Consider the following 25,871-nt stretch of genomic DNA (forward strand, 5'->3'; position numbering starts at 1 on the left):
TCCTTGACAAACTTCTGGAGGAGCTTCCGGAGGAATTCCTGAAAGAATTTCCGGAGGAATTCCTGAAGGAAATTCTGAAGGAATTCCTGAAGAAACTTCCGGAGGAATTCCTGTAGGAACTTCCGGAGGAATTACTGGAGGAACTTCCGGAGGAATTCCTGGAGGAACTTCCGGAGGAATTCCAGGAGGAGCTTCTGGAGGAATTCCTGGAGGAACTTCCGGAGGAATTCCTGGAGGAACTTCCAGAGAAATTTCTGGAGGAACTTCCTGGAGAATCTTCCAGAGGAATTCCTGGAGAAACTTCCGGAGGAATTCCTGGAGAAACTTCCGGGGGAATTCCTGGAGAAACTTCCGGAGGAATTCCTGGAGAAACTTCCGGGGGAATTCCTGGAGAAACTTCCGGAAGAATTGCTGGAGAAACTTCCAAAGGAATTGCTGGAGGAACTTCAAAGGGAATTGCTGGAGGAACTTGCGAAGGAATTGCTGGAGGAGCTTCCGAAGGGATTGCTGGAGGAACTTCCGGAGGAATTCCTGGAAGAATTTCCGGAGGAATTGCTGAAGGAAGAATTTTAAGAGTATTTTCCTGGAGAGAGAATTTTCCTGGAGCAGTTTTCAGAGCACTTCCTAGTGGAATTTATGGAGGAATTTATGGAAGAATTTCGGAAAATTTTATTGCTCGAAATAAGCTCACGCCGCCGATTACCAACGACGTGACGCCGCCGCCGATAAATTTCCAATTGGCGCAGAAGTCTAGATTTTATGAGTTTTTTTTCAGCCCCGTGGGTGCGTTTTTCCCTATTTTTTTGCTTTCTACCGTGTCTGCTGAATGCAATTCTTTGAAGATGCGTGGTAGAATAGTGTGTGAGCATTATATTTTGGAGGCCCATTGGGCCCCTGCCGTCGGAAGCCGAAAGAGAGGTGGATAATTAATTCTAATAGGGGCTATCCATATACCAAGTGGGCAGGTTTTGGTCAAATTTTAGATACTCCTTTCTCATATAAATTTTCAAAAATGTGTATGAATCATGGACATTTGCAATACCCCCTCCCCACAAAATTGTCCACGTGGTATATGGATCGCCCCATATTGAAACAAAAACTTATCGAATAAAAACTAAATTAACTTATATCAAATGATGCTTTTTGCCTCTATACATATTTAGGTCCATTCTGTATGGTCGGGGTACTGCTAAACCGCAGCAAATAGCTTTTTGATTGTCCTGCAATACTTTGCTCATAAATGGGACACGAAAAATAATTCATATCGGTTTGCATGTTTTGAGCTTCCTAAAGATTTTTTTTATTGGCCTCGCAAAATTTAAACAACTTTTCATAGCTTTCGTTTTCTCACAGCACAAAGCCAAAAATATGCTTAATGATCTGTACTGATGAAGATGTCAACATTCCATCAAAGTTTTAGGATATTGGGATTTGAAGTTATTGCTTCAATATGGGGACACTTGATCCCCCATTAGTCACCCATACAAAAATTTGGTGAAAAAATTCAAAAAAATATAAATCTTTTTGTAGATTTGACAGATTTGATGAAGGGTTGACAGGAAAAAATAATTATTGCGTAAATATCATGTTTATGTATTTTTGGCTGTGATCAAGTCTCCCCAGTCTCCCCTACTAAGTGGATGAATGTTCGATACGATTCGTGAATGTGGGCTTGTAGGCTTCACAGCCGTGCGGTTAGCGTCGTCTGGGTGCATATGCATGCTGTGAAGTGTGAGTTCGGTTCCCGCCCTAGTACTTGGTGTTTTGTAAATGTCTTGTCCGTTGTCTAATGCTCGGTGTTAAGTATTCAGTCTGTGCGACCTCTGATCGAAACCGGTGATGCTGTCTTTTTTTGCTCTTTTTTTGCACGGAGTAAATCAATCTTTGGTTATGGAGCCTGGAAAATAATTATGATTTTTGAGATTCTAATTTCAATTTTTTTTTAGAAAGCTTCAAGCTTCGTTGACATTCTAAAATATTAGTCTAAAACCTGGAACTTCCGAGGACAAGAGCTGTATTGGCCATTTCTTTCTAGATGTTAATTTACCGTTTTGCATTTTTTTCATAAGAGTATACAGAAATAGATAATGGATTTTTTTCAATTATCTCTGGATACAAACTTTATTATGAGTTGTACTTATTATGGCGTTTTCCACCCTGGAATAAAAAAAAGTCAAAATCTTCGATATCGACGAATTTTAACTTATGATCAAAATTGAACAAATGATCTCAGAAAAAGTAAAATGAAATTAGTTTTGATTCAATATTGTTGCACCGCAATAATAATAATACAACACTTTATTTTCATTATTACTTGCATTACATCCCTCAATTGGGGATTGCCGCTTTGCAGCTTATTATTCATCAAATTCTATAAATAGCCCAATAAAACACTGAGACTATTTGCTTCCTAAATATTTTGATGTTAGCCCAGTCCTAAAGTTAAAATTTTAATAAATTTAAAAGCCAGAAATAACTGAACCGGTGCCAGCGAAAGTGGTACATAAACCATTCTTGTCGATTTAGTGTTTTTTACACCAACGACTTCTGCTAGCAAAGATCTAGTAAGGGAATAACGAAAAAGTGATTTTTGACAACTAAATCTGGAGATATGCTCTTTTTAATTTCTGGTATATATCACAATGGCAATTTCGTTGCCAGGAAAAGTGGTACATGTACTGTACAGTTCTGCCAACTAAAATCAGCTTATTGAAAATAAAATTTGACAACATAAATGTTTTCGCAACAGATTTGTTTTGAATTTCAAGATGGTTTACTGCCGTTTAAAATAATTTTATAAATGTACATGTACCACTTTTACTGGCAACGATTTGCGGTTTCCGTTCTATTTTGTTCCCATTAAAAGTGGTACATGTGCATTTTGTTCCAACAAAGTTGAAATTTGTCAAGAAACTTTGCATATTTCTCATTACTACCTTTAGGCACATCAGTCATAACACGTTGGTGCAGTTGAGTTGCAGAAAATTGCAAATTTGAATTTTATTTTCGAAGTTTTCGGAAAAATGCGTCTCCAATAAAATTTACTCAATGTAACATGTACCACTTTCGCTGGCACCAGTTCAACTAAAAATTTAAACCATTTAAAAAATTAACCGAGATTAGTTACATTTTTATATTTTTTTTCTCTTTCATTTACTTATTTTTATATATTTCTAATTATTACTTGTTTTTTTTTCAGATCCGTTAAAAGATCCTCGAATTTGTGGACGTCCTCAATGTCAAGGTAAGAACTTGATTTTCAAAGCGCGATCAAAAACAAATAATGTTTCACTTTAACATAAATAATTAATCAATACATGATTTTAGAAATCAACACTAAATTTAGGTACCAGCAACACCGATTGTACAAGTATGACTACTCTATGTACGTCAAAACACAATTCTCCGGCAGCGGAGAGAATTCTTCCGAATTACATCTTATAGCAGCCGTTGAGATCGATTTTCCGAAGCCATGTCAGGGTTTGTTGAAGCTATACTCAATCGAGGTACGTGACCGACCGCTGCCGGTCGTTGAAGAGCAAGACTTCGAGTATGGAGCAGATTACGTCGAACCACCACCGGAGGTCGAACTGCACCCAAAGAGTGACGCTATTGCGGAAGATCTAACTCGATTTGAGCTAAAGTTTGCCTTCCATGATGGGGTAGTGAGTGAAATCTGCCACGAAGAGGAAGAACCGGTATGGACGTTGAACTTAAAACGTGGTATCTTATCGTCGTTCCAAAACAGCATGCCACGGTTTGATATCGATTATCATACCACGGAAACGGATGTCTCTGGAGTCTGCGATGTCGCATACACGATGAGCGGTTCAAAAGGAACAAGCTTATCGATTATAAAAACGAAGGACATCGCATCGTGCAAAAGACGCTACAAGACCCATTCACTGATTCAAAGTGTACCATATGAGTTCAGACCGGTATATTGAAAACCAAAATTGATCTATTAAAAAAACTAATGAAATTTCAATTCCAGAACTATGTTGCTTTGCCAGTCTTAAACTCAACGAGCTATTGTAACGTATGTAGTTAGATACCGAAGCAACACGTGTGGTTATAAAAACGTATATTTGAATTTGCAGATTTCAGTGGACAACTTCGTCTACAAAGAGGCCATCTGTTATGAGCGCCATCAACTGGTACCTTTCTCAAATGGGCAAGCTGGTGCAGTAACGGAATCGTTTAGTAAGTTAGTCTTGGCCGATGAAGAATCTTATACTCCGGAAGAGCATGCCTCCGATGACGATCATGAAATACAAAAACGATCCAGCCTTACCTACGATCATACACCATCGGCACGCGATAGTCATGATGAGATTAAAGCGTCTCGTGAACTGTTGAAAGAACTTTGTAGACAAGGCTTTCCAGATATTCAGCGGAATTTTCCAGACGTGTTTCTGAATTTCCTATCAACAAGTAGAGTGTTGTCGTTTACAGCGCTATCGCAGCTTCTCTATCGATCGAAGAGTATTTGTGAAAATGGAAAGTATGTAGCTTACACTTCAAACATAATATTTGGTTTTTAAAGTATCTATTCGTGTTCTAAGGAATCATGTTTTGGAGAGTCTGCCGTACATTGGAAGTCCGGCTTCTGTAACACTAATGAAGGACCAAATAGTTAAGGATCAAATTCCAGCTGATCTTTCCAAAAAGTGGATGGAGTCTTTTGCTTATCTCACAAGGCATGTGCAACATGATCCTATTTGAAATCGATATCACAAATGTTTTTCACCATTTCAGACCAAATGAAGACGTTCTTGAAGCCATGCTGGAGCTGATGGAGCATGGTAAAGTGATAGGAGAGAAGAATTACATTCTGGCAGCAACATCCGTCGGTTATACGTTCTGCAAAGTTAACCCTGATTGTGAGGCAAGCGACGGCATTCAATCAATTGTTCAGTATCTGGAGAGCAACTTGCAAGAAAAACTCCAAGACTCCTCAGTGATGACTCGGAAGGATCGCGAAAACGTCATCGTGCTGTTGAAAGGTTTGGGAAACATTGGGGTCATCAACACAGAATTTTCCCACGAACTTCGAGAGATGATCACAAACGATAATTTGCCTATGGAAATTCGTCTTCAGGCAGTGTATGCTTTCCGCAGACATGATTGTGTAAGAATGAGGGATTACTTCCTCAAGATGTATGCGAATTTCGAAGGGAACGTAGAGATTCGTATTGCTGCCTATCAACAAGCTATGAGGTGCCCTGACTATCTCTCTGTGAAGTTAATCAAACACATTCTGAAAACGGAAGAAGTGAACCAGGTTGGAGCCTATGTTTGGTCACATTTGACAAACATAGCTAGCAGTGCTTCACCAGTTCGGGTTGAAGCACAAGGTTTGTTGGCTGACAACGATCTTGGCAAGAAATTCCGTTTGGATATTCGAAAGTTTTCACGGAACTATGAACATACAATGTTCTTCGATGAGTATAATTTCGGAACGACAGCTGACGCGAATTTGGTTTTCAGCACAGACTCGTATTTGCCAAGAACAGCTTCGCTCAATTTGACCGCCGATTTATTTGGAGAATCAGTTAACTTTTTGGAGTTAAACGCTCGTGCAGAAGGGTTCGAATATCTGGTAGAATCCATATTTGGACCAACTGGACCACTGAACACGAAAAAAGTGAAAGAATATACCTCTGCTGTGACTTCATTCTTCAATTCCGATTCCGAAGAAGAGGAACAATCTGGCTATGATCCTATTAGTCAGCTCCGGCTTCGACGAGATTCAGCTGATGAAGACAGCTACTTGTTCGAAGAAGACGAACAAAGCACACGTCCTAAACGGCAAGCACGTACTCCAGCGGTTATCACCAAAGACGTCCACGATCAAATCGACAATATGGGGTACAAAATGAAATCAGACTTCAAAGATCCTCATGCTTCGATAGGTTTGAAAATTTTTGGCAATGATCTGAAATACTACACAATAGAAGGTTTTACCGAAACGCTCAAAGCAGCAGAACAAATAAATCCGATCAATTTCTTGAAAAGCATTCTATCAGGAAAAGAAGTATCCTTCACAAAATCGGGTGTATTCTTGGATACATCGTACGATGTTCCATTGAGTACTGGGTTTCCCCTGGCTTTAAGTATTATAGGAGCTGCTTCTGTAGATCTTCGCATGTCTGGATCATTTAGAGCTTCCGATGTGTGGACCTCATCGAGAGTAATTGATGTTGAAGGAAAGATGAAACCCGGTGTATCTGTGGATATTACAGCAACCATGAAAACAGACTTCATTCACACGTCGACAGGAATCAAAGTGAAAAGCAATTTGTACTCCAGTTCTTCGTTAGAAACCAAACTTAAGGTTCGTGGAAACCGTCTTGCCTCGCTTCAGTTTAGCCTTCCTCAAGATCGCAACGAAATATTCAGTGCTAGATCGGAAATGCTTGTGTTCGATGATCACAAGGAGATTCCACAGAAAGGTATTGATAGCCGCTATACGAACTCCACGTGCACTTGGCCAGTCGTCGATCGGGCCATAGGTTTGAAGCTGTGTGCTGATTACAGTTTACCGGACATGAGCAACAATAGTCACGTTCCTAGTTTGATCTTCAGTGGACCTGTTAGCTTAGACCTCAGCCTCCAAAAAGCAGATCCGACGGCTAAGATTTTCCTATTCCAATACAACTGGGAAACCCATGAAAATATTTCGATGGGATCAGTCATTTTTGAAACGCCTAATTCGCAAATTCCTCGAATCTTCATTGCAAATATAACTGCCGACGGAGAAGGCTACAGTGTTTCCATGGGTTTTCGAAACGGAGATATCGCTCATTCGGCCGTCGGAATTTATAAAGATAATAAAGACCAGAGACGGTTGGATATGTCTTTGAACGTGAATGAACGAAAGTATTTGGCTCTTGAGATGGGATACAACAAAACTGAAATCAAGTATGGAATGATATACAGTCCATCGTTATTCCTATCAGTGAACAACGAACGTATCGCAGGGATGGCCGGCCAAATCAAAATGACCGACAAGAAAGGTATCAAACAATGGGACTACACTTTGCAGTTCGAAACCAAACGAGTACAAGCGAAGGTGATTGGCTATGTTCAACAGACACAGGCATCGATAACGAGTAAACTTTCCATGGACTACAGGGTAAGAGATTTGAATGCTTATGACTTGTGTTGCACTACGTCAAATTTTTATTTTTAGTTCATCAACAGCAAATCAGAACGCCTGACCCTGGGAGGAGTGTTTTCCAATAGAAGCAACCGAGGTCGCACCGAGTACCATGGATCCTTTGACCTTCGCTCCACAGCTTATCCGCATTTTGATTTTGCTGCGGCGATGAAGTTCCTGTCGGCGATGGGTCACATCGAGTGCAAAGTAGACTACAACAATGCAGCAGATTTGAAAGATCCCAACTATACCACAACGCTCCGGTTGATATTTGCCCGGTTCCATGTGGCAGATGTTGGGAGAACCACTGCATCGGTGGAGCTGACCAGGCCACGATCGAAGACGGATTGGAAGGCCATGATCAAGTAAGTTTTCTGAGCGGTTTTCATTCATTGGATTACGCTATATGCTGAAGTCAGTTTTTACGCGAGTGAAACGTACCGCGTAAATCAAAATCGCGTATATCCGAAAATTCGCGAGAAAGGACTCTCGATTCTATAACAGAGTCTATGAAGATCAGACAAACAGATTGAAATTCTTTCTAATGAACAACTTGTGAATGACAGTTCAAAAGAATGATAACTCTTCCGGCATCTCCCTGATGACTGAGTTCATTTGGTACAGTGTATCAGTGTGTCCTTCTTAGCCTTGCGGTAAGATGTGCGGCTATAAAGCAAGACCATGCTGATGGTAGCTGGGTTCGATCTCCGGTGCCAGTCTAGGCAGTTTTCGGTTTGGAAATTATCTCCACATCCCTGGGCATAAAAGTATCATCGTGTTAGCCTCATGATATACGAATGCAAAATGGTAACTTGGCTTAGAAACCTCGAGGTTAATAACTGTGGAAGTTCTGAATGAACACTAAGCAGCGAGGTGGCAATGTCCCAGAGGGGGATGTAATGCCAATAAGAAGAAGAAGAAGAAGAAGAAGAAGATCAGTGTAGTGACAACTGTGGGTGACTGTAGTTTGTGTCTCAACTACCCGCTTCATGTGCCGTGTTGGAGAACGCGACATACTATGACTTCATAGCTGGCACAGCTATATCCGAACGAAAGGTTTCTCGTACACAGCAAATAATTTTGAAAATTCAACGACGTGTAAAATTGCAGCTAATCCCATCAAACGAATTAACATTCGATATTCAATTAAATTTGATTGAATTTTACGATCAAGCACTGTTTAAATTTATTTTGATTGAAAAGAATAGTGAGATCGATTGAATGTTACGTTTATTTGCATGCTCCAAATATGTGCATGAAAATACATTTAAAATCACAAAATATTTATATCTGTGTATGGTCACTGCTTAATCTTAGCTCTATGGGAAGATCCATTAAGTACGTCACGCAAAAACTGGCGATTTTCCAACCCCCCTCCCCCCATCGTCACACTTTTTGTATTAAATCTCTAAAAATTTTGTAAGAGTCGTCACGCTGCTCATAACCCACCCCTCCCCCCTAGGGGCATGACGTACTTTGTGGATGGCCCCTATGTGCAATTAGTTCTATGTGGCCACAAGTCAGCGCACCACATATTTTAACTCAAGCCAGTCCCGCTGGCTGGTCTTTTTGCTGAAGATTGAGATCGCTACTGCTCTGTCTGTATTCTTGTAGCTATGTACAGTAGCTCACCGACGAGATTACGTTATTGGATATTGCCTCCCAACCATCCAGTCTGAAATATCCGAATCTAGCGGGTACTTTGGTTCAGGGAATACACCCCATTGTTACCAAGATGCAAAGAAACAGGTTCACCTCGCCGAGTGATGAAATTTCAAAATGCTGTTGCAGTTATCGTTCCTACCGTGCAATCTGCTGTCGAATTAAATCAACAAATAAAATCCACTTGCCGCTTTTGTATCGTCTGATAAATAAACACTAGACAGGTGTCTACTTCCGACTTACGAAACTCAAAACCAATCAACTATTCCTTCACTGTCGAATTCTAGAACCTAGTGGCCTGTTTAATTCCTTAAGAACTCCGGTTCAGTTTGCACACTTCTTCTTTGATCTTCTTTGCCCAATACCGAATGACCCGGGGGCTGACGCATATAAAATCCTTCTTGTAACACCTCGTACGCTTCTTGAAGGTCCGAATGCCACATTTGGAGTCCTTCATGATCCGCAGAAGTGAGCAGAACGCGGCTCTGCCTCATCTCTGGAAAATAATCTGCTCCATCCTGTTTCGTTGAAGCTTCGCTCCCTGCTTCCGCCCACTTCTTTGGCAGGTGGCATTCTCAGGCTCCTTCTGCACCTCCGCTCCAAGCTCAAGAAACTTCACTTCGTGCATCCAGTATTCATATTGTTTAAGCCATAAATAGCGAATAACGATCACAGATGAACTGGGTAAACCAGCGAGTGGTATGCTTTGTTATTGCCTGCGCACCACAGCGTACAGTAAACAAGTTTTGCTTTGTTTAACTTTCAACTTTCGTTAGTTTTAACGTTGATTTAGTGCATTAAAAACTTGCAACTTCTGTTCCTTTTGGTTTTCTGGGACACGATCAATCATTAAACGATAACGTTAGACGTAAACGGGACTTAAAACATTACAAAAACGTATCCAAAACCGAAACTTGGCGGAGTAGTTATACAGCAGTCAACAGCGTCACAGCTCAGCTTTTTGTAAAATCGGTAGCATTAGCCTTAACTACCACAACTTATTGCCCTAGTTTAAAAAATGGATTAAGCTAGGGCTACGTTTGGTAGATCTTATTCCGTGATACCTACCTACCTGGATACCTGGTTGGCTACAGCGTCGATACACCTATGCCTGGCCTATTGTAGAGCTCCATAATCGTCGGTTTTGGGCGATGTTCTTCCAGTTTCCCCGAACGATCAGGGTCCCCAGGTCCGATTCCACCGCGTGCTGCCAGCGTGTTCGTGGCCTTCCACGGAGTCGCCGGCCCCTATCTGGTTCTCTGTTGCATATTGCTTTCGCTATTCTTTCTTCTGACATTCGCACTGAGTGACCAGCCCACTGAAGTCTGCCGCATTTTATACGATTTCTTCTTTGTATACTTGATTCATGCGTCTGCGCCACACACCATTTTCTAGTTTCCCTCCAAGTATGCACGTAGAGCTTTTCACTCGAAAACCCCAAAAGCTCTCCGGCCCGCCTCTTTTAACGTCCATGCTTCATGTCCATAAAGGGCCACTGGTAGAATCAGAGTTTTGTATAGAGTAAATTTCGTTTCCATCCGCATGTTGCGGGACCTAAGCTGGTTACGTAATCCGTAAAAGGCCCTATTCGCAGCAGCAATACGCCTTTTTACTTCACGGGAAACGTCATTGTCACATGTCACAAGCGTTCCAAGGTAAACAAATTCTTCAACAACTTCAAATACATCCCCATCAAGCACTACCGCAGCACCAACACCACTAGGTCTTCCTCTATCTCTACCTGCCATCATGTACTTTGGATTGGTAGAGTTAATGGTTAAGCCTATCCTCGCCGTCTCTCTCTTCAGTAGAACAAAAGCCTCCACTAATCAGTTTCCACACTAATCAGTTTCGCCGGAAAACCATGTTCGGACATTATCTGCCACAGCTCATTTCTTTTAACTGAATCGTACGCTGCTTTGAAATAAATAAACAGATGGTGAGTCTGCAAGTTGTACTCCCTGAATTTATCAAGGATCATCCGCAGGCAAACATCTGATCGGTCGTTGATCGGCTCTCACGAAAACGAAGGACTCCTCAAGCGGTCAAGGACTCCTCAAGTCTGTTAAACAGGATACGCGACAGGATTTTGTACGCCGAGTTCAGAAGGGTGATCCCTCTGTAATTGGCACACTCTAGTCTGTGCCCTTTCTTGTAGATTGGACATATGAGACCGTCCAACCAGCCGGCAGGCAGTTCTTCATCCTCTCATATTTTCTGGATAATGTGGTGGATTGATCGATGCAGCTGCTTACTTCCGTGTTCGAGAAGCTCGACCGGGATCTCGACCTTCCCAGCAGCTTTACTGTTTTCAGCTCGTTTTTAGGTGTGCTAGTAGAAGTAATTTATGGCCAGAAAATTGGTCTGGAGGGGGGTTTTTCTGAACATTTTTTTTTTTCGAAAAAAAAATTCTTCTAAAATTTTTGGCGCTGGTGGGGGGGGGCGGATATTGTCCAAAACCACCTCCGTGGCTACGTCCCTGCTATGAATAACTACCTCCCTCAATGCAATGAGCCCAACTTAGCTCAAGCGAAGCACTCCTGTGCACCTTGCTATGTGGACAAAATCAACCTTTCATAGCGCTCTTGTGCCAAGTCTTTTCCCATAAGCAATCGAACGAGGCACCGCATGAAAAGCCACGCGTCTCCTTTAGTGTGTTCAATGCTCACGCTAGCCAATGCCTTCAAGCTGCTTGTCATTGTCGTGTACTCTCGTGAACGAAGCTAACGTGTATAATTGCACAATCGCAAGCGAGTCAGCTCGCGCATGATGCTTCGGTGAGTGAGATTTGGCACTGTGAATAACTAAGAAAACGCTATAGTTTCTTGTTAGGGTTAATCTGCGATGGCCACGGAACAGCTTTCAGAAACAAATTAGGCTTCCGATACCTCAAACTTCTCAAAATCTTATAAGGAATCTGAAAAACGCCTTAGTTTCTTTTTAGGGTAAAATTGGCCATAAGAAGGCCACGGAAAAGGTTCCGGAAACCCGGAATTCCAGTACAAAATGCCAACATTAAACTACAAAACAAATTAAACTTCCGACACTTGAATCCTGTCATAATCTCATCTAGAAAACGCCATAGTTTCTTGGTAGGGTTAAACTGGCCATTCTGGGGTGTAGTTGCTGATCAGGCTATAGTCCGGCCTAAAAGCCAACGGAACAAATCAGTTTTCCGACACCTCAATCCTCTCAGAATCTTATGAGTAATCTGTTAAACGCCATAGTTTCTTGGTAGGGTAAAACTGGCCGTTCGATGCCCATGGAACAGGTTCTGGAAACCCAGAATTTCCGGTACAAAACGGTCTATAAAAAATAGCGTTTTCTAAATTACTCATGAGATTTTGAGAAATTTGAGGTGCTAGAAGTCTTATTTATTTTGTAGTTCTACGTTAGCCTTTAATACCGGAGGAAGTGTCGGAAGACTGACCTTTTGTGGTTCTATGTAGACCTTTTGTACCGGAAATTCCGGGTTTCCGGAACCTGTTCTGTGGCCATCCCATTATAGTTTTACTCTACCAAGAAACTAAGGCATTTTCTAGATTACTCATGAAATTCTGAGAGGATTGAAGTGTCGGAAGCCTAATTTGTTTTGTAGATTGATGTTGACCTTTTGTACCGGAAATTACAGGTTTCTGGAACCTGTTCCATGGGCATTGAACGGCCAGTTTTACCCTACCAAGAAACTATGGCGTTTTAGAGATTACTCATAAGATTCTGAGAGGATTGAGGTGTCGGAAGACTGATTTGTTCCGTTGGCCTTTTAGACCGGATACTGGATCAACTATAGCCTGATCAGCACCTATGCCCCAACGAACGATAAAGCTGATGACGTGAAGGATGAGTTCTATGAGAGCCTTGATAAGGCCTACGGAGAGTGCCAAACACACGATGTAAAGATTGTCATCGGGGATGCAAATGCGGTACGGAAAGCCTCCATTCCAACGATAATGGTCTGCGACTTGTAACTTTTGCTGCTGCTAGAGGGATGGCAATAAGCAGTACCTACTTCGCACGTAAGAATATCCGAAAATACACACCTGGCAACATCCGAGTGGAGACACTTGCTCACCACAGGTAGACCACGTGCTGGTCGACGGACAACATTTCTCGGATGTTATAGATGTAAGGTCCTTCAGAGGATCACTACCTTGTAGTTGCAAAAATTCAGCGTCACGAATTCACGAAACAAAAGAACGATGCGTTTCAATATCCAACGCTTGTCAGTTGAAAGAGTTGCTAAACAGTACCACCAGAAGCTGGACGAGCGGATAGGAGATGCCACCGGATCTGGCGACGTCAACTGATTTTGGGAACATATCCACGAAGTGTTGGGCACTGCACAGCGGCGCCAACGAAATGGTTGGTTTGATGAGGAGGCACGCACAGCGAGTGACGGACGAGCAAAATGTTTCTAGGAGTCAAATGCTAGTGACTCGTACCCGTTCCAACAGAGAACGGTACAGTGTAGCAAGGGCAGAAGAGAAACGAATCCACCGCAGAAAAAAAGGCAACACGAAGAGAGTGTGATAGCTGAAGCGCAGAAGAACATGGATAGAAACGATATGCGGAGGTTTTACGCAACTGTCAATGGCGCGCGGCATAAGACTGTGCCAGAGCCCGCCATGTGCAATGACCGAGAGGGGAATTTGCTGACAGACAAGACTATGGTTCAGAGCCTACAATATTCATCTTCATGAAGCAACTTCGGTCCGAATTTTGACAAACATCGCATGAATATTCAAAACATAGAATGACATAGTCAGACGACTACTCCACGAACTCATTCATTCGACACTGAATGTGTTTACTATGTGCAGAAAAATCATGATTATCATTGTTTATGTTGATGTTTACCGCTGAAAGTACCTCACGGATGAAAATCGGATTAAGTCCTGTGTGATAAATCACTTTACTCATTTGAAACGTGTTCAGATAATTTATCAATTTGTAAAATGTGCATAAATATTCAATGACTAATATTCAACTGAATATTGACTGTCCAGAGCCGACTATGAATGTGTCGGAAGTGAACTGACAAATGAAGAAAAATGGATTTCACTAAAAAATTTCGATTATTTTGCACTCTGCTATGGTTACAGCCAGATGGTAAATATCGTATCCAGGTTGACCAAGCCACAGAGGTCTTGATAGCATGGCATTTCTTCTCTTGTCCACGAAAAAAAATCCGAAAATCGAAGCTTACAAACTTTTATTTGGACACCTTCCAGTCACTGAATTTGGCCAGCGTATTGTGGTCTCCAGACAACACTGGCATATTCCAGTTTCGATCTCACGAGTCCAACGTACACAGCCAGTATTGTATGCGGATCGTCCAGAACCCAAACCTTCTCAATAAAGCAAACAGGTGCAGAGCTTCCTATACACTCTGGTTAATATGCTCGTTGAACAGAAGAGCACGGTTATGAGTCACACCAAGATCACGGACGATTTCCACTCTTGGCAGAGCTTCCTGCTGATTAATACTGGTACCCGAAAATTGGCGACTGTTTTTCCTTGTGAACGTCATCACATAATTTTTGGTAGCGTTGACAATGAGGCTATTATTTCTGCAAAATCTTCCAAAATTTTGGAGACCGTGCTTTAGAAGTACAGAATGTTGTACACAATAATATTTTGACATCCTTGGCTTAGATCAAGACGAAAGAATGTGTCACATAGTTTGGCAAGTCGTTCATCACCATGACAAACAGAAGTGGCCCTAGATGACTTCCCTGTGGGACACCAGAGTTGACATTGAATGTCGACGACTCGTTGCCGTTCACTTTTACGTATTGAATTCTTAATTCCAGATACGTTTTCAGCCATTCGAAAACCGAGCCTCCTGTGCCGAAATCAGATACAGCTCTCAGAATGCTTTCAATGTCGACCATGTCAAACGCTTTACTCGTGTCAGTATAAATGCAATCAACTTGGAATCCTTGCGAAATGTAATCAGTTAGGTACGATGGAGCAGAATTCACAGAGGTTCGTTATGACGGACTTTCCTGTCGGGAAAACACCATGTTGGGTAGTTGATATGATTGTTCAAACAGTTTGGTATAGGGCGTTATAAACCAGAGATTCAAAAAGCCTTGGTATAGCGGATTGGATTGGCGCGGTAGTTTTCAACATTAGACTTTGACCCTTTTTTATGGATTCGAGTGACAGATGAAATCTTCTACAGAGCAGGGTAGTACCCATTGGAAAGCGAAGAATTAAACAGCATGTCTAAGGTATTGATCAGAACATCTTTTAGCGACTTCAGCAAAGTATTGGAGATTTTTTCCGGTCCGATCGATTAGTTACAATCAAGGTTTTGTATTCCAACGACAATAGAGTGTGCGGATATGTCGAAAGAATCAATGTTACTTCTGCTTGGTCGAGCAATATCGTAGATATTTGAATTGCTGTATGTACTTTTGAAGTAATCTGCAAAAAGATCAGCCGCGGATGCTTCGCTATCTGAAAACCTTGTACCATACTTCACGTTTTCTGGAATACCTTTTGATTTTCGCTTACTGTTCTTTCCAAAAAGCCTTAGGATTCGTTTTCAGATCATTCTGGACGTCTTCCACGTACACTTGATAACTACGATGAACTGTTTTAACACGTACGTCCCCAACCCCCATTTTACGACAAAACTCAAAATACAAAACCACGCAGCTCAGCCAATTTCTAACGGCTTTTCAAGCAATCTTCTGGAATCGATCACAAAATTCCTATAGTTTTAGGAAGCGAGGTCAATTATTGTCCAATGGCCATGGTTCCGGATATATTCCGGGGAGTACTGGGGTTACCTCCCTCCCGGAAAAAATGGTCACTGGCAGATCGGCTTCGACATCCATCGTGCGACATGTCAAACTGCATGATTTTGCAAAACAAGTACACTGGAGTACATTTCGGCGATTTTCGATCGAATTGGCCACCCTCCGGGTACTTCCAGGCCCTGGTTCCCTTGGGGAAGTGGCCAATTTTCATTCGCTCTTGGAACCCATCTTGCGACATATCAAACTTCATGATTTTGCAAAACAAGTAGACTGGAGTACATTTCGGCGATTTTCGATCGAATTGGTCTAGAGTTTCCATTTCCCGGCCATTTTCGTTGTCCCGGGATTCGGGATGAAATTGTTCGTATATCCCGGGAAATCCCGGGATCCCGGGATTTTTCGATGGTTCCTTAGAAAACTTATTTTTTGATTAAAAAACAACTTTATTTAAAATTCAGGTGTAAAGTTCATATTTTAGAAAGGCCAGATAATACACAGTTCAAATTAGAACTCAATTCAATTCTAATTTGAATCGATTCTTTCGAAAAAGAGAGAGAATTGCCGAGAATTTGACAAATTGAGTGCAGCCTGTTGACTAGAGTTGATTTTGATCGAAGCGATACACTCTAGAATTAATGCCTGACACTCTACGGAATCAAGAAAAGTGAGGTGCTCTGTTGGTTGTTTAGTGATATTTGACAATGCCGCATATGAATTCTGATAAAAACTACCCAGACAGATTTACATCATTATATGTACGCTTCTACCGCCGACGCATGATGACTTTTTCTTTGTAAATCCTTATTATCGGATAATAAAGGATAAGCAGCTGGAGTCGGAATTCCTCGGCAACATGTTGGGATCCAAGCTCTAAAACAACCTTTGATGCAGCGATCTGCATTACTGCATTCTAGGCGTAGAGTACCTGCACCGAGTAATTCAGTATGATTCGATTAGGCTGAGGAATTTTGTCCTCACTGTTGGTCATAAAATAATCGTTTAACTGGGTGTTTTGCATCTTCAAAATAGAAGTTTTGTTAATCATACTAAATTAAACAGTTAAGACATTAAAAATATTCTCAGATTATTTACTATGGAAAACTAAGACTCTGTAAGAAATTTAATGATTGGTAAATTCGGTGATCTTCTCGAATTCCAATTAAATCCACAATTTAAACGCGATTTTGAATATTTGAAGGTAATGCAAAATAGGTTTTGTAATAACAAATTGAGAATATTTGTACTTTTAGTTGTAGTGTACGTTACAGTTAACTCGATAATTATCGATAAAACAACAAGTACTCGATAACGATAACGTTAAATCAACGCTCACTTTATCGTCAACGAAACATAATCGTACAACCGTTATCGTTATCGAAGTTGGCGTTAAATTAACGACGATAATTTATCGATTGACAACCCTGGAACAGATTATGGTCCAGGAGGATTTCGGATCTTAAACATAGTGTCGATGGATTATCTACAGAAACGTAATCGCAGTCGCAGCAGGGATCCATTGGTCAAGAGCTGGTTAGTAGCAAGAACCAAACAAATTAGGCAGAGCATCGGGGTCGGATCACTTGTACTGCGCCTGTGCTGGAAAGTTTGTTGTACGAACGTCGATTGGAAGGACATGAAGTGGATCAAGAATTGTTCTGGAGGCAAGAAGCTCAGGAAGACTGAATCAATGTTGGGCGACGCGAGGAGATTAACAAGGCGAAAATCGGCTGTTGTACACAATTTCGCTGTAGATGGGAGATGGGTAGGAAGCAGGCGCCAAATAGATCTAGCTGATCTTGTACTGTAGATACTTGTCGTTTAATTAAAAGAGAGCTGTAGCTGCTGGAAAAAGTATCAGTCAGTGGCCCTCCATTGAGTGGTATAGGGGAATCTAATATTTTTTGTGAAGGTGTTCTATTAACTATCTCCGATATTTTCATGTCTGTTCCTTTCTTACTAATTTAATAATAAGATGATATCGATTGTGCATCACAAAGAACCTTGGCTCCGTATACATACCTGAGCCTACCAAATAAACGAACTTGGAAAAAAAGTCATATCAGATGGGAGGTATATAAATATGATACGAGTTTATCACCTAAATTGGGTTTCGCGTTCAAAACAAATAACTTTTGTAAGAAAAATTACACTGTTTGCGAACCGGAAATGAAACAATATTTTTTGTCCCGGGTATTTCCGGGATTTCAAAAATAATATCCCGGGAATCGGGAAATCCCGAATTTTCCTAAATCCCGGGATTTTTTGTCCCGGGATGTCCCGGGATGGAACTCTATTGGTCACCCTCCGGGTACTTCCAGGGCCTGGTTCCCTTGGGGAAGTGGCCAATTTTCATTCAATCTTCGAAAAACAAATGCACTGGAGTTCCTCCGGAAGTTCCTCTAGGAATTCCTCCGGAAGTTCCTCTAGGAATTCCTCCGGAAGTTCCTCTAGGAATTCTTCCGGAAGTTCCTCTAGGAATACTTCCGGAAGTTCCTCCAGGAATTGCTCCAGAAGATCCTCTGGAAGTTCCTCTGGAAGTTCCTCCAGGAATTCCTCCGGAAGTTCCTCTAGGAATTCCTCCGGAAGTTCCTCCAGGAATTCCTTTCGAAGTTCCTCCAGGAATTCCTCCGGAAGTTCCTCTAGGAATTCCTCCGGAAGTTCCTCTAGGAATTCCTCCGGAAGTTCCTCTAGGAATTCCTCCGGAAGTTCCTCTAGGAATTCTTCCGGAAGTTCCTCCAGGAATTGCTCCAGAAGATCCTCTGGAAGTTCCTCCAGGAATTCCTCCGGAAGTTCCTCTAGGAATTCCTCCGGAAGTGCCTCCAGGAATTCTTTCGGAAGTTCCTCCAGGAATTCCTCCGGAAGTTCCTCTAGGAATTCCTCCGGAAGTTCCTCTAGGAATTCCTCCGGAAGTTCCTCTAGGAATTCCTCCGGAAGTTCCTCTAGGAATTCCTCCGGAAGTTCCTCTAGGAATTCCTCCGGAAGTTCCTCTAGGAATTCCTCCGGAAGTTCCTCCAGGAATTCCTCCGGAAGTTCCTCCAGGAATTCCTCCGGAAGTTCCTCCAGGAATTCCTCCGGAAGTTCCTCCAGGAATTCCTCCGGAAGTTCCTCCAGGAATTCCTCCGGAAGTTCCTCCAGGAATTCCTCCGGAAGTTTCTCTAGGAATTCCTCCGGAAGTTCCTCTAGGAATTCCTCCGGAAGTTCCTCTAGGAATTCCTCCGAAAGTTCCTCTAGGAATTCCTCCGGAAGTTCCTCTAGGAATTCCTCCGGAAGTTCCTCTAGGAATTCCTCCGGAAGTTCCTCTAGGAATTCCTCCGGAAGTTCCTCTAGGAATTCTTCCGGAAGTTCCTCCAGGAATTGCTCCGGAAGATCCTCTGGAAGTTCCTCTAGGAATTCCTCTGGAAGTTCCTCCAGGAATTCCTCCGGAAGTTCCTCTAGGAATTCCTCCGGAAGTGCCTCCAGGAATTCTTTGGGAAGTTCCTCGAGGAATTCCTCCGGAAGTTCCTCCGGGAATTCCTCCACGCCACCGCTGATCACCAACGGCGTGACGCCGCCGCCGCTGCCTGAAAATGATCTATCACGCCATTGCCGGTAAAATTTCAATCAGCGCACAGGCGTTCCTGGAAGTACCGGAGGGGGGGCAAATCGATCGAAAATCACCGAAATGAACTCCAGTGTACTTGTTTTGCAAAATCATGAAGTTTGACATATCGCAAGATGGGTTCCAAGATTGAACGAAAATTGGCCACTTCCCAAGGGAACCAGGCGCTGGAAGTACCCGGAGGGTGGCCAATTCGATCGAAAATCACAGAAATGTACTCCAGTGTACTTGTTTTGCAAAATCATGAAGTTTGATATGTCGCAAGATGAGTTCCAAGAGCGAATGAAAATTGGCCACTTCCCCAAGGGAACCAGGCCCTGGAAGTACCCGGATAGTGGTCAATTCGATCTTTTTTTTTTTTTACAAGGGAGAATGCATTTACACACTAACCCAGTACACGTGCATTGTAGTTGCCAAACTACCACACGGAAGTGTACTGGAGTGTCGGACTCGACCATACCGGTAATACCGACTAATCTCCCTTGGGCTCCATCATCGTTTCCCCCAGGAACTACCTCCCAGTACTACTTCTGGGAGATGGCAGTACTAAACGTACTCGCTCATTATCGCTCACACAGGCACCCGTCCCATGCGAGACTGACTTGGGTGCTCGCACACCATTCACACCATTTGAGTCTTACTTGGATGCTCTCCCGGGCGCTCCGCTGCCATGCCTCGAGGTGTCAATAGCGGTAACTGCCTGGGCCTACAGATATTACGCTACGACACTCCTGCCTCAGCACGAGCAGATCAATCACACCACTGCCGAAGCAGACCACACGATACCCTGCCGAAGCAGGGACACTCCCCATGCACCACATGGGCACAACTATAGGTGTGTGGGTACAACCCACTGCTACCCTGCCGCCGAAGCAGCTTCTCCAAAGACCATTCGCTCCATGTGACCCTTATTCGGGTGCTCACTCTAACACTCCACTGCCATGCTTCGAGGTGTCGATAGCGGTATGTAGGGACAAATCAACGATACTACGCTACGACACTCCTACCTCAGCATGTGCAGTCCATACTCAGACTTCTGCTGCGCTTCGAGGTGACAATAGCGGCGACGCGCTATGACACTCCTGCCTCAGCACAAACAGATCACTCACTCCCTGCCGAAGCAGCTCACGCGCTACCCTACCGAAGTAGGGACACTCCCCATGTCAATTGGCACTCCCTGGGCTTGTGCTTTTGAAGCGGCACACAGTCGCTTTGATAGAGTCTGATTACGGGCACTTGTGGTTTTTTGGGAGGGATTTTAGCAGAGCCCACTGCTAAATCCCACCACGCCCTAGGCAGTTCTCCCTGACTCACAGACAGCTGGGGAGGGGTCGTCAAGCACTTGGACATGGTCCATGCTGTCCCTGCTGTCCCTGCTGCCCCCTGCTGGTCAATTCGATCTAAAATCGCCGAAATGTACTCCAGTGTACTTGTTTTGCAAAATCATGTAGTTTGATATGTCGCAATATGGGTTCCAAGAGCGAATGAAAATTGGCCACTTCCCCAAGGGAACCAGGCCCTCGAAGTACCCGGAGGGTGGCCAATTCGATCGAAAATCACCGAAATGGACTCCAGTGTACTTGTTTTGCAAAATCATGCAATTTGACATGTCGCAAGATGGGTTGCAAGATTGAACGAAAATTGGCCACTTCCCCAAGGGAACCAGTCCCTGGAAGTAACCGGAGAGCGGCTAATTCGATCGAATATCGCCGAAATGTACTCCAGTGTACTTGTTTTGCAAAATCATGAAGTTTGATATGTCGCAAGAGCGGTTCCAAGGGTTCCAAGAGCGAATGAAAATTGGCCACTTCCCCAAGGGAACCAGGCCCTCGAAGTACCCGGAGGGCGGCCAATTCGATCGAAAATCACCGAAATGTACTCCAGTGTACTTGTTTTGCAAAATCATGAAGTCTGACATGTCGCAAGATGGATTTCGTAGCTGATCTGCAAGTGGCCATTTCTTCCGGGAGGGAGGTAACCCCAGTACTCCCCGGAATATATCCGAAACCATGACCTTTCCACAAAAATTGACCTCGGTTCCTAAAACTATAGGAATTTTGTGATCAATTTCAGAAAATTGCTTGAAAATCTGTTAGAAATTGGCTGAGCTGCATGGTTTTGAATTTTGAGTTTTGTCGTAAAATGGGGGTTGGGGACGTACGTGTTAAAATATTGTCATAATTGCTTGTTCTCATTTATATTTTCAGGCGAGGGAGTCCGTTTCATACGTTTATAAGCTTTTCTTTTGGACTTAAGGTCCATCTTGCTCCTTAATACACCTTCGTTTTCACCGTTCAACAAATCTTCGAAGTGCTCCTTCCACCTGGCTGCGATTATAGTCTTATCTGTCAGCAAATTCACCTCTCGATCATCGCACATGGCAGTCTTATGCCCCGCGCTATTGACTCGACTTATTCGACTCCTAGCTGAATTTTTCTCGTCCGTCACTCGCTGGCACTTCCCACGAAATCAACAATTTCGTTGGTGTCGCTGTGCAGTGCTTAACGCTTCTTAATCTATACTATTGTACTCAAAGCTTCGTGGATATTCTCTCAAAATCTGTGAGCGCGTTTGAAATTTAAACGTTTGAAGCACCAAGCGATATTGATGTTGTCAGGTGTGTTTGCGAATATTCTTATGTGCGAAATATGTTCTGCTGATTACCATCTCTCTAGCAGCAGCAAAGGTCAAAAGTCGCTGATCATTGTCGTTGGTAACAGTATAAAAGGTTTCCATACCAATGACAGGGCAAAAGAAACCTTTTCTCTCGATCTGAACGTTTGCATCCCTGTTGACAATCTTTACATCCTCCACCTTTACGTCATCAGACTCATCGTTCGTTGGGGCATAGAAGATGTGATACTTGAATGAAGTGTTTGCGATGGGATCTACCGCTCATAATTTTCGTTCTCCGGTTTTAGATTAGCATATTTGATTGGATTGCTGCCACGCTCACGCCTTCTGAAGCTCACGAGCCAAGAGCCCAACATCCGAGTCCATTCAAAGTTCTCACGGTCCAAGATTCGACTTTCCAGTCGTGGTCCTTTATTCGTAACCGAATCAGTTGCCGTTGAACCCATCCGTTTGCTTTACTTTTACCTTTCTTAGTAACTGTAGAATCTTCGGAAGGTTGCCTTACAAGGGTTGCGCTACTTATATCGCGTTGAAGGGCTGCCTTCTCAATGTTGACGCGATGCAGCACAGTATGATAAAGTTTTGCTTAGAATCCTTCGCTGGCACTCGGACGATGATCAGCCACCCCTAACATGGAGAACAGACGCTTGATCAGATTTGCACCTTCGAAGAGGAGCAAAACTTCCTATTCCCTGTCAGCATTCGGCCATATTTCCTACCGGGGTGATTATCCGATACGGCTAGCACTATGGGGAGGTAGGGATAGAAACTGCTTGGTAAGAGGCTAAGGACCGCGAAATGGGGTCTATGTATTTGTTCTTACAGGCTACATGTACGCGAAGTACCAATGGTACGCATTACCCAGCATTTACCATGCCTATGCCATTGCAAAAATACCATTTCTAAATATTTGAAGAACATAAAAACAAGTAAAATACCATGAGCGTTAAGAGGAATTATCAAGCTTCTATATTTCATTCCAGACATGAGCAAAACACAAAGAAAGGGGCAGAGCATAATATTCTAGTATTATTGCGGTATGCCAAAGACAAAGACATTACTGGAGTATTTTCGATGTACTTACCTCGAGGAATATTGTTTGCTATAGATGCCGCCACTAACATAACCGTACCTGGATTTGATTCCTGCACGGTCAACCTAAAAATTAAGGAAAAGGCTCGAAAAGAATATTATGTAAGTACTATACTGTCGTAGTCCGATGAAGTGAAGTATAAAGCAGATTTGCAGATATCGAAGAAATATGAAATCCTACTCTGATGTTATTTGGCGCATACGCCAGGTCATCAGATTACGACAGTACACTTCTTAGCATAGACACAATAATTTTAAGTTCCTTAATCATTATTCAATCACAGTTCGATTTCAATGGAATGTGGTTCTCGGGTCACACGATCATCGTCAACGGCTGGTACCAGGATCGTAGTTCGTTCATCAAGAGCTACCATCATGCAAAACTGGAAGCGCGTAGTCCATCGTTCGGAGATGTTACGGCTGATGTCAAGTACGTACGCGACGAGATAGAATTCAAACTTGATCTGCACGCGGAGTATGGTAAGCAGCCTTACGGTCTTACGATCAAGCACATTCTCGATGAGGAGAACGGAACCAATACGTACGCTGGTTTCCAGTGGCGCGAGAGTTTGTACTCTTTTTCGGCGTTGATGAAAGCAGCTCCGATCAAGGAATTGGTTATCGAACTTCACATAGATAGGTAGACATTCTATTACAATTAAAAAAAATACATCTTTTATAAATCTTGTTTTTATTAAAGGCTCCGAGACATTACCCTGATATTGAAGGGATATTCAACTGGATTGAAGCGAGAAATAGGAGTTGAGGTGAAGTGGGATGCCAACCGTGATCCTACCCAGAAGTTGGCAATCTCTGGCGAGCTTAATACTCCGCGGCATCGTATTTATAATGGAAGATTTCTCGTATCTTACCCAAACAGAACAATCAACGGCGTGTTTGACTTAAAGGCAATTGATCCAAACTATCTGGCAAATATGCGCATATCCTGGAACACAACTGAAGCCATTGAGCTAAAACTTGACGCTGGCTCTGATGAAGAAATTCTTAGAAACATGTGGTTGTTATTCAAGCTCACTACTCCTTTCGAAGGATGGCGCTACAACGCTTTGAATGGTGGATTCTATTTTAAGGATAATTTATTAAAAACCAATCTCACCGCTAAATGGGCTGAAGATCAAACTCTCGGGCTCGAAGTGATGGGCCTCTACCTCTCCGATGATCACGATTTCAACTGCGAAGTGAAAACCAAACTACACAGCTCGATCGAACACGTGCCTACGGTTAAGGTCCATCTTAAGCACAAATATGATTCGAAACGGATAGACACTGTAGTAACCATAAATCATACCGTAACCGATGAGCCTTCGCAGGTGTTCTCTGTTTGGTCAAGCTGGCAGTTCGATCAGGACCAAGTATACCGCAATCTAACCGGTTCGCTGGTACTGGTGAGTCCATTCGAAGGCTACAAGAAGGGGGCTTTATCGACCAAATTCTCACTTAGCGAAAATAAGGATCTTCGAGGGGCTGCCGATCTCCAAATGGACGATGAAAAGTACGACTTGGTGCTGAAGGGCCACGTTCGAAATCTTGTTGACAACATGCTAACGGTTAACATAACATCCTCAAATGAGAATTTCCGCAACATCAACGGACGGTTTGGGATAAGCGAGAAGGAACGACACGCTGTAGCGGAAGTCATCACACCGAGAAGCTCACTCGGCGTTGAAGTGCTGTTTGCAGTAGTTTCAGCGTATGACTTCGACATCAAGTTCTACTTGGCAACACCGTTGAAGGACCTGGAAAAAGTTATCCTTAGGGGTAAGCTGAAAACGGATAATGTTGATTTTCGAGCAGGTTTGAACAGTTTGATAATTGGATTTGTCGGGGTTTGGCGAAAGGCCCACATGCGAGACTTTGAGTATTCGTACAAGGTGTATACTCCATTGCCAAAGTTTGAAGAGAATGGACTTATTATGAAACTGGTAATGAATCCGGAAAAGGCTGAATACATTGACACGGAGTTCAGTGGAAGATTTAAAACGTACAAAATAGGACTTCGAGCGGTCTCTGAACCGAAGCCACAATTAATGCGTCAGCTTGGTATTCAAAAGGCGTCTGGCATTCTGGAGGAATTCCTTGAGGATTCTCTGGGTTCAGTGCACGATAATGAAAATGATGACGAGGAAGACGATGATGATGAGGAAGAAGAATATCTGAATTTGATAGGAAAAGTAGAACTAGATACGATCATCTGGCCAACTATCATTGGAAATGTAGATCTAGAGGAATACAAATCCAAGTATTACTTAAGCGGTAAAGTGAAACTTCCCCAAGGAGATGTAGATGTCCGTGACAGCTTCTGGTTAGAGGACTTAATGAATATGAAGAATACAATGAAAGTGAAAACACCATTCCCGTTCATGCGGGAAATTCAGTCAGGATTTGAACTTCGCGTTCCCTATCCAACGAACAAATTCGTTGTGGGCCTCAACGTGCTCGTTTTGAATGTCACAGAGTGGGTAAACACGGGATTTCATATTTACTATAACGTTTCGGAAGATGAATCGGAAGCAAAGACCCACCATGCAGTGGTGAACCTGATGACACCAATGGACAACCTGAAGAAGATTCGCCTTCACGGTATTCTCGATGTTGAAGAACACGGCTACAATGCGAACCTAACTGCTAAAACAACTAACACCGATGCATCGATAGCACTATCATTTGAAGTATGAGTTTTATTCAAAATATTTCCCATTTAGCTTTACCATAATAATTACATTCTTATCAACAGAGTGAAGATCAATTCATAGACTCCGCGCTAACCATATGGGTACGTGCTCCGCAGGTGCCTTATTACGCATGCCGAATTTTCTACAAGCAAGATTTGGGAGGGTCTAGTAACTCTATGGATATGGGTTTCGTCGTACATGATGGTGAACTATACAATAACGTGAGTTGATTGAATTAAATTTGAACGCTGGATACATTT

At 42.8% G+C, this 25,871-nt stretch overlaps 1 protein-coding gene across 2 annotated transcripts in view; it reads left to right on the forward strand.

Moving 5' to 3' along the window:
- LOC134212310 (uncharacterized) overlaps positions 1-25,871 on the forward strand; it is a 71,595-nt gene that overhangs the window by 21,122 nt on the left and 24,602 nt on the right. For both annotated transcript variants that reach the window (XM_062690042.1, XM_062690043.1), the window contains exons 3-13: positions 3,200-3,244; positions 3,328-3,938; positions 3,995-4,039; positions 4,101-4,504; positions 4,566-4,700; positions 4,759-7,138; positions 7,196-7,527; positions 22,810-23,020; positions 23,203-23,558; positions 23,619-25,608; positions 25,674-25,832. In XM_062690042.1, the coding sequence (XP_062546026.1) occupies positions 3,200-3,244; positions 3,328-3,938; positions 3,995-4,039; positions 4,101-4,504; positions 4,566-4,700; positions 4,759-7,138; positions 7,196-7,527; positions 22,810-23,020; positions 23,203-23,558; positions 23,619-25,608; positions 25,674-25,832 (6,668 nt within the window). The remainder of the gene's footprint in view (positions 1-3,199; positions 3,245-3,327; positions 3,939-3,994; positions 4,040-4,100; positions 4,505-4,565; positions 4,701-4,758; positions 7,139-7,195; positions 7,528-22,809; positions 23,021-23,202; positions 23,559-23,618; positions 25,609-25,673; positions 25,833-25,871) is intronic.

Source organism: Armigeres subalbatus, chromosome 2, assembly GCF_024139115.2.
Source record: "Armigeres subalbatus isolate Guangzhou_Male chromosome 2, GZ_Asu_2, whole genome shotgun sequence".
In the NCBI taxonomy this organism is placed as follows: domain Eukaryota; kingdom Metazoa; phylum Arthropoda; class Insecta; order Diptera; family Culicidae; genus Armigeres; species Armigeres subalbatus.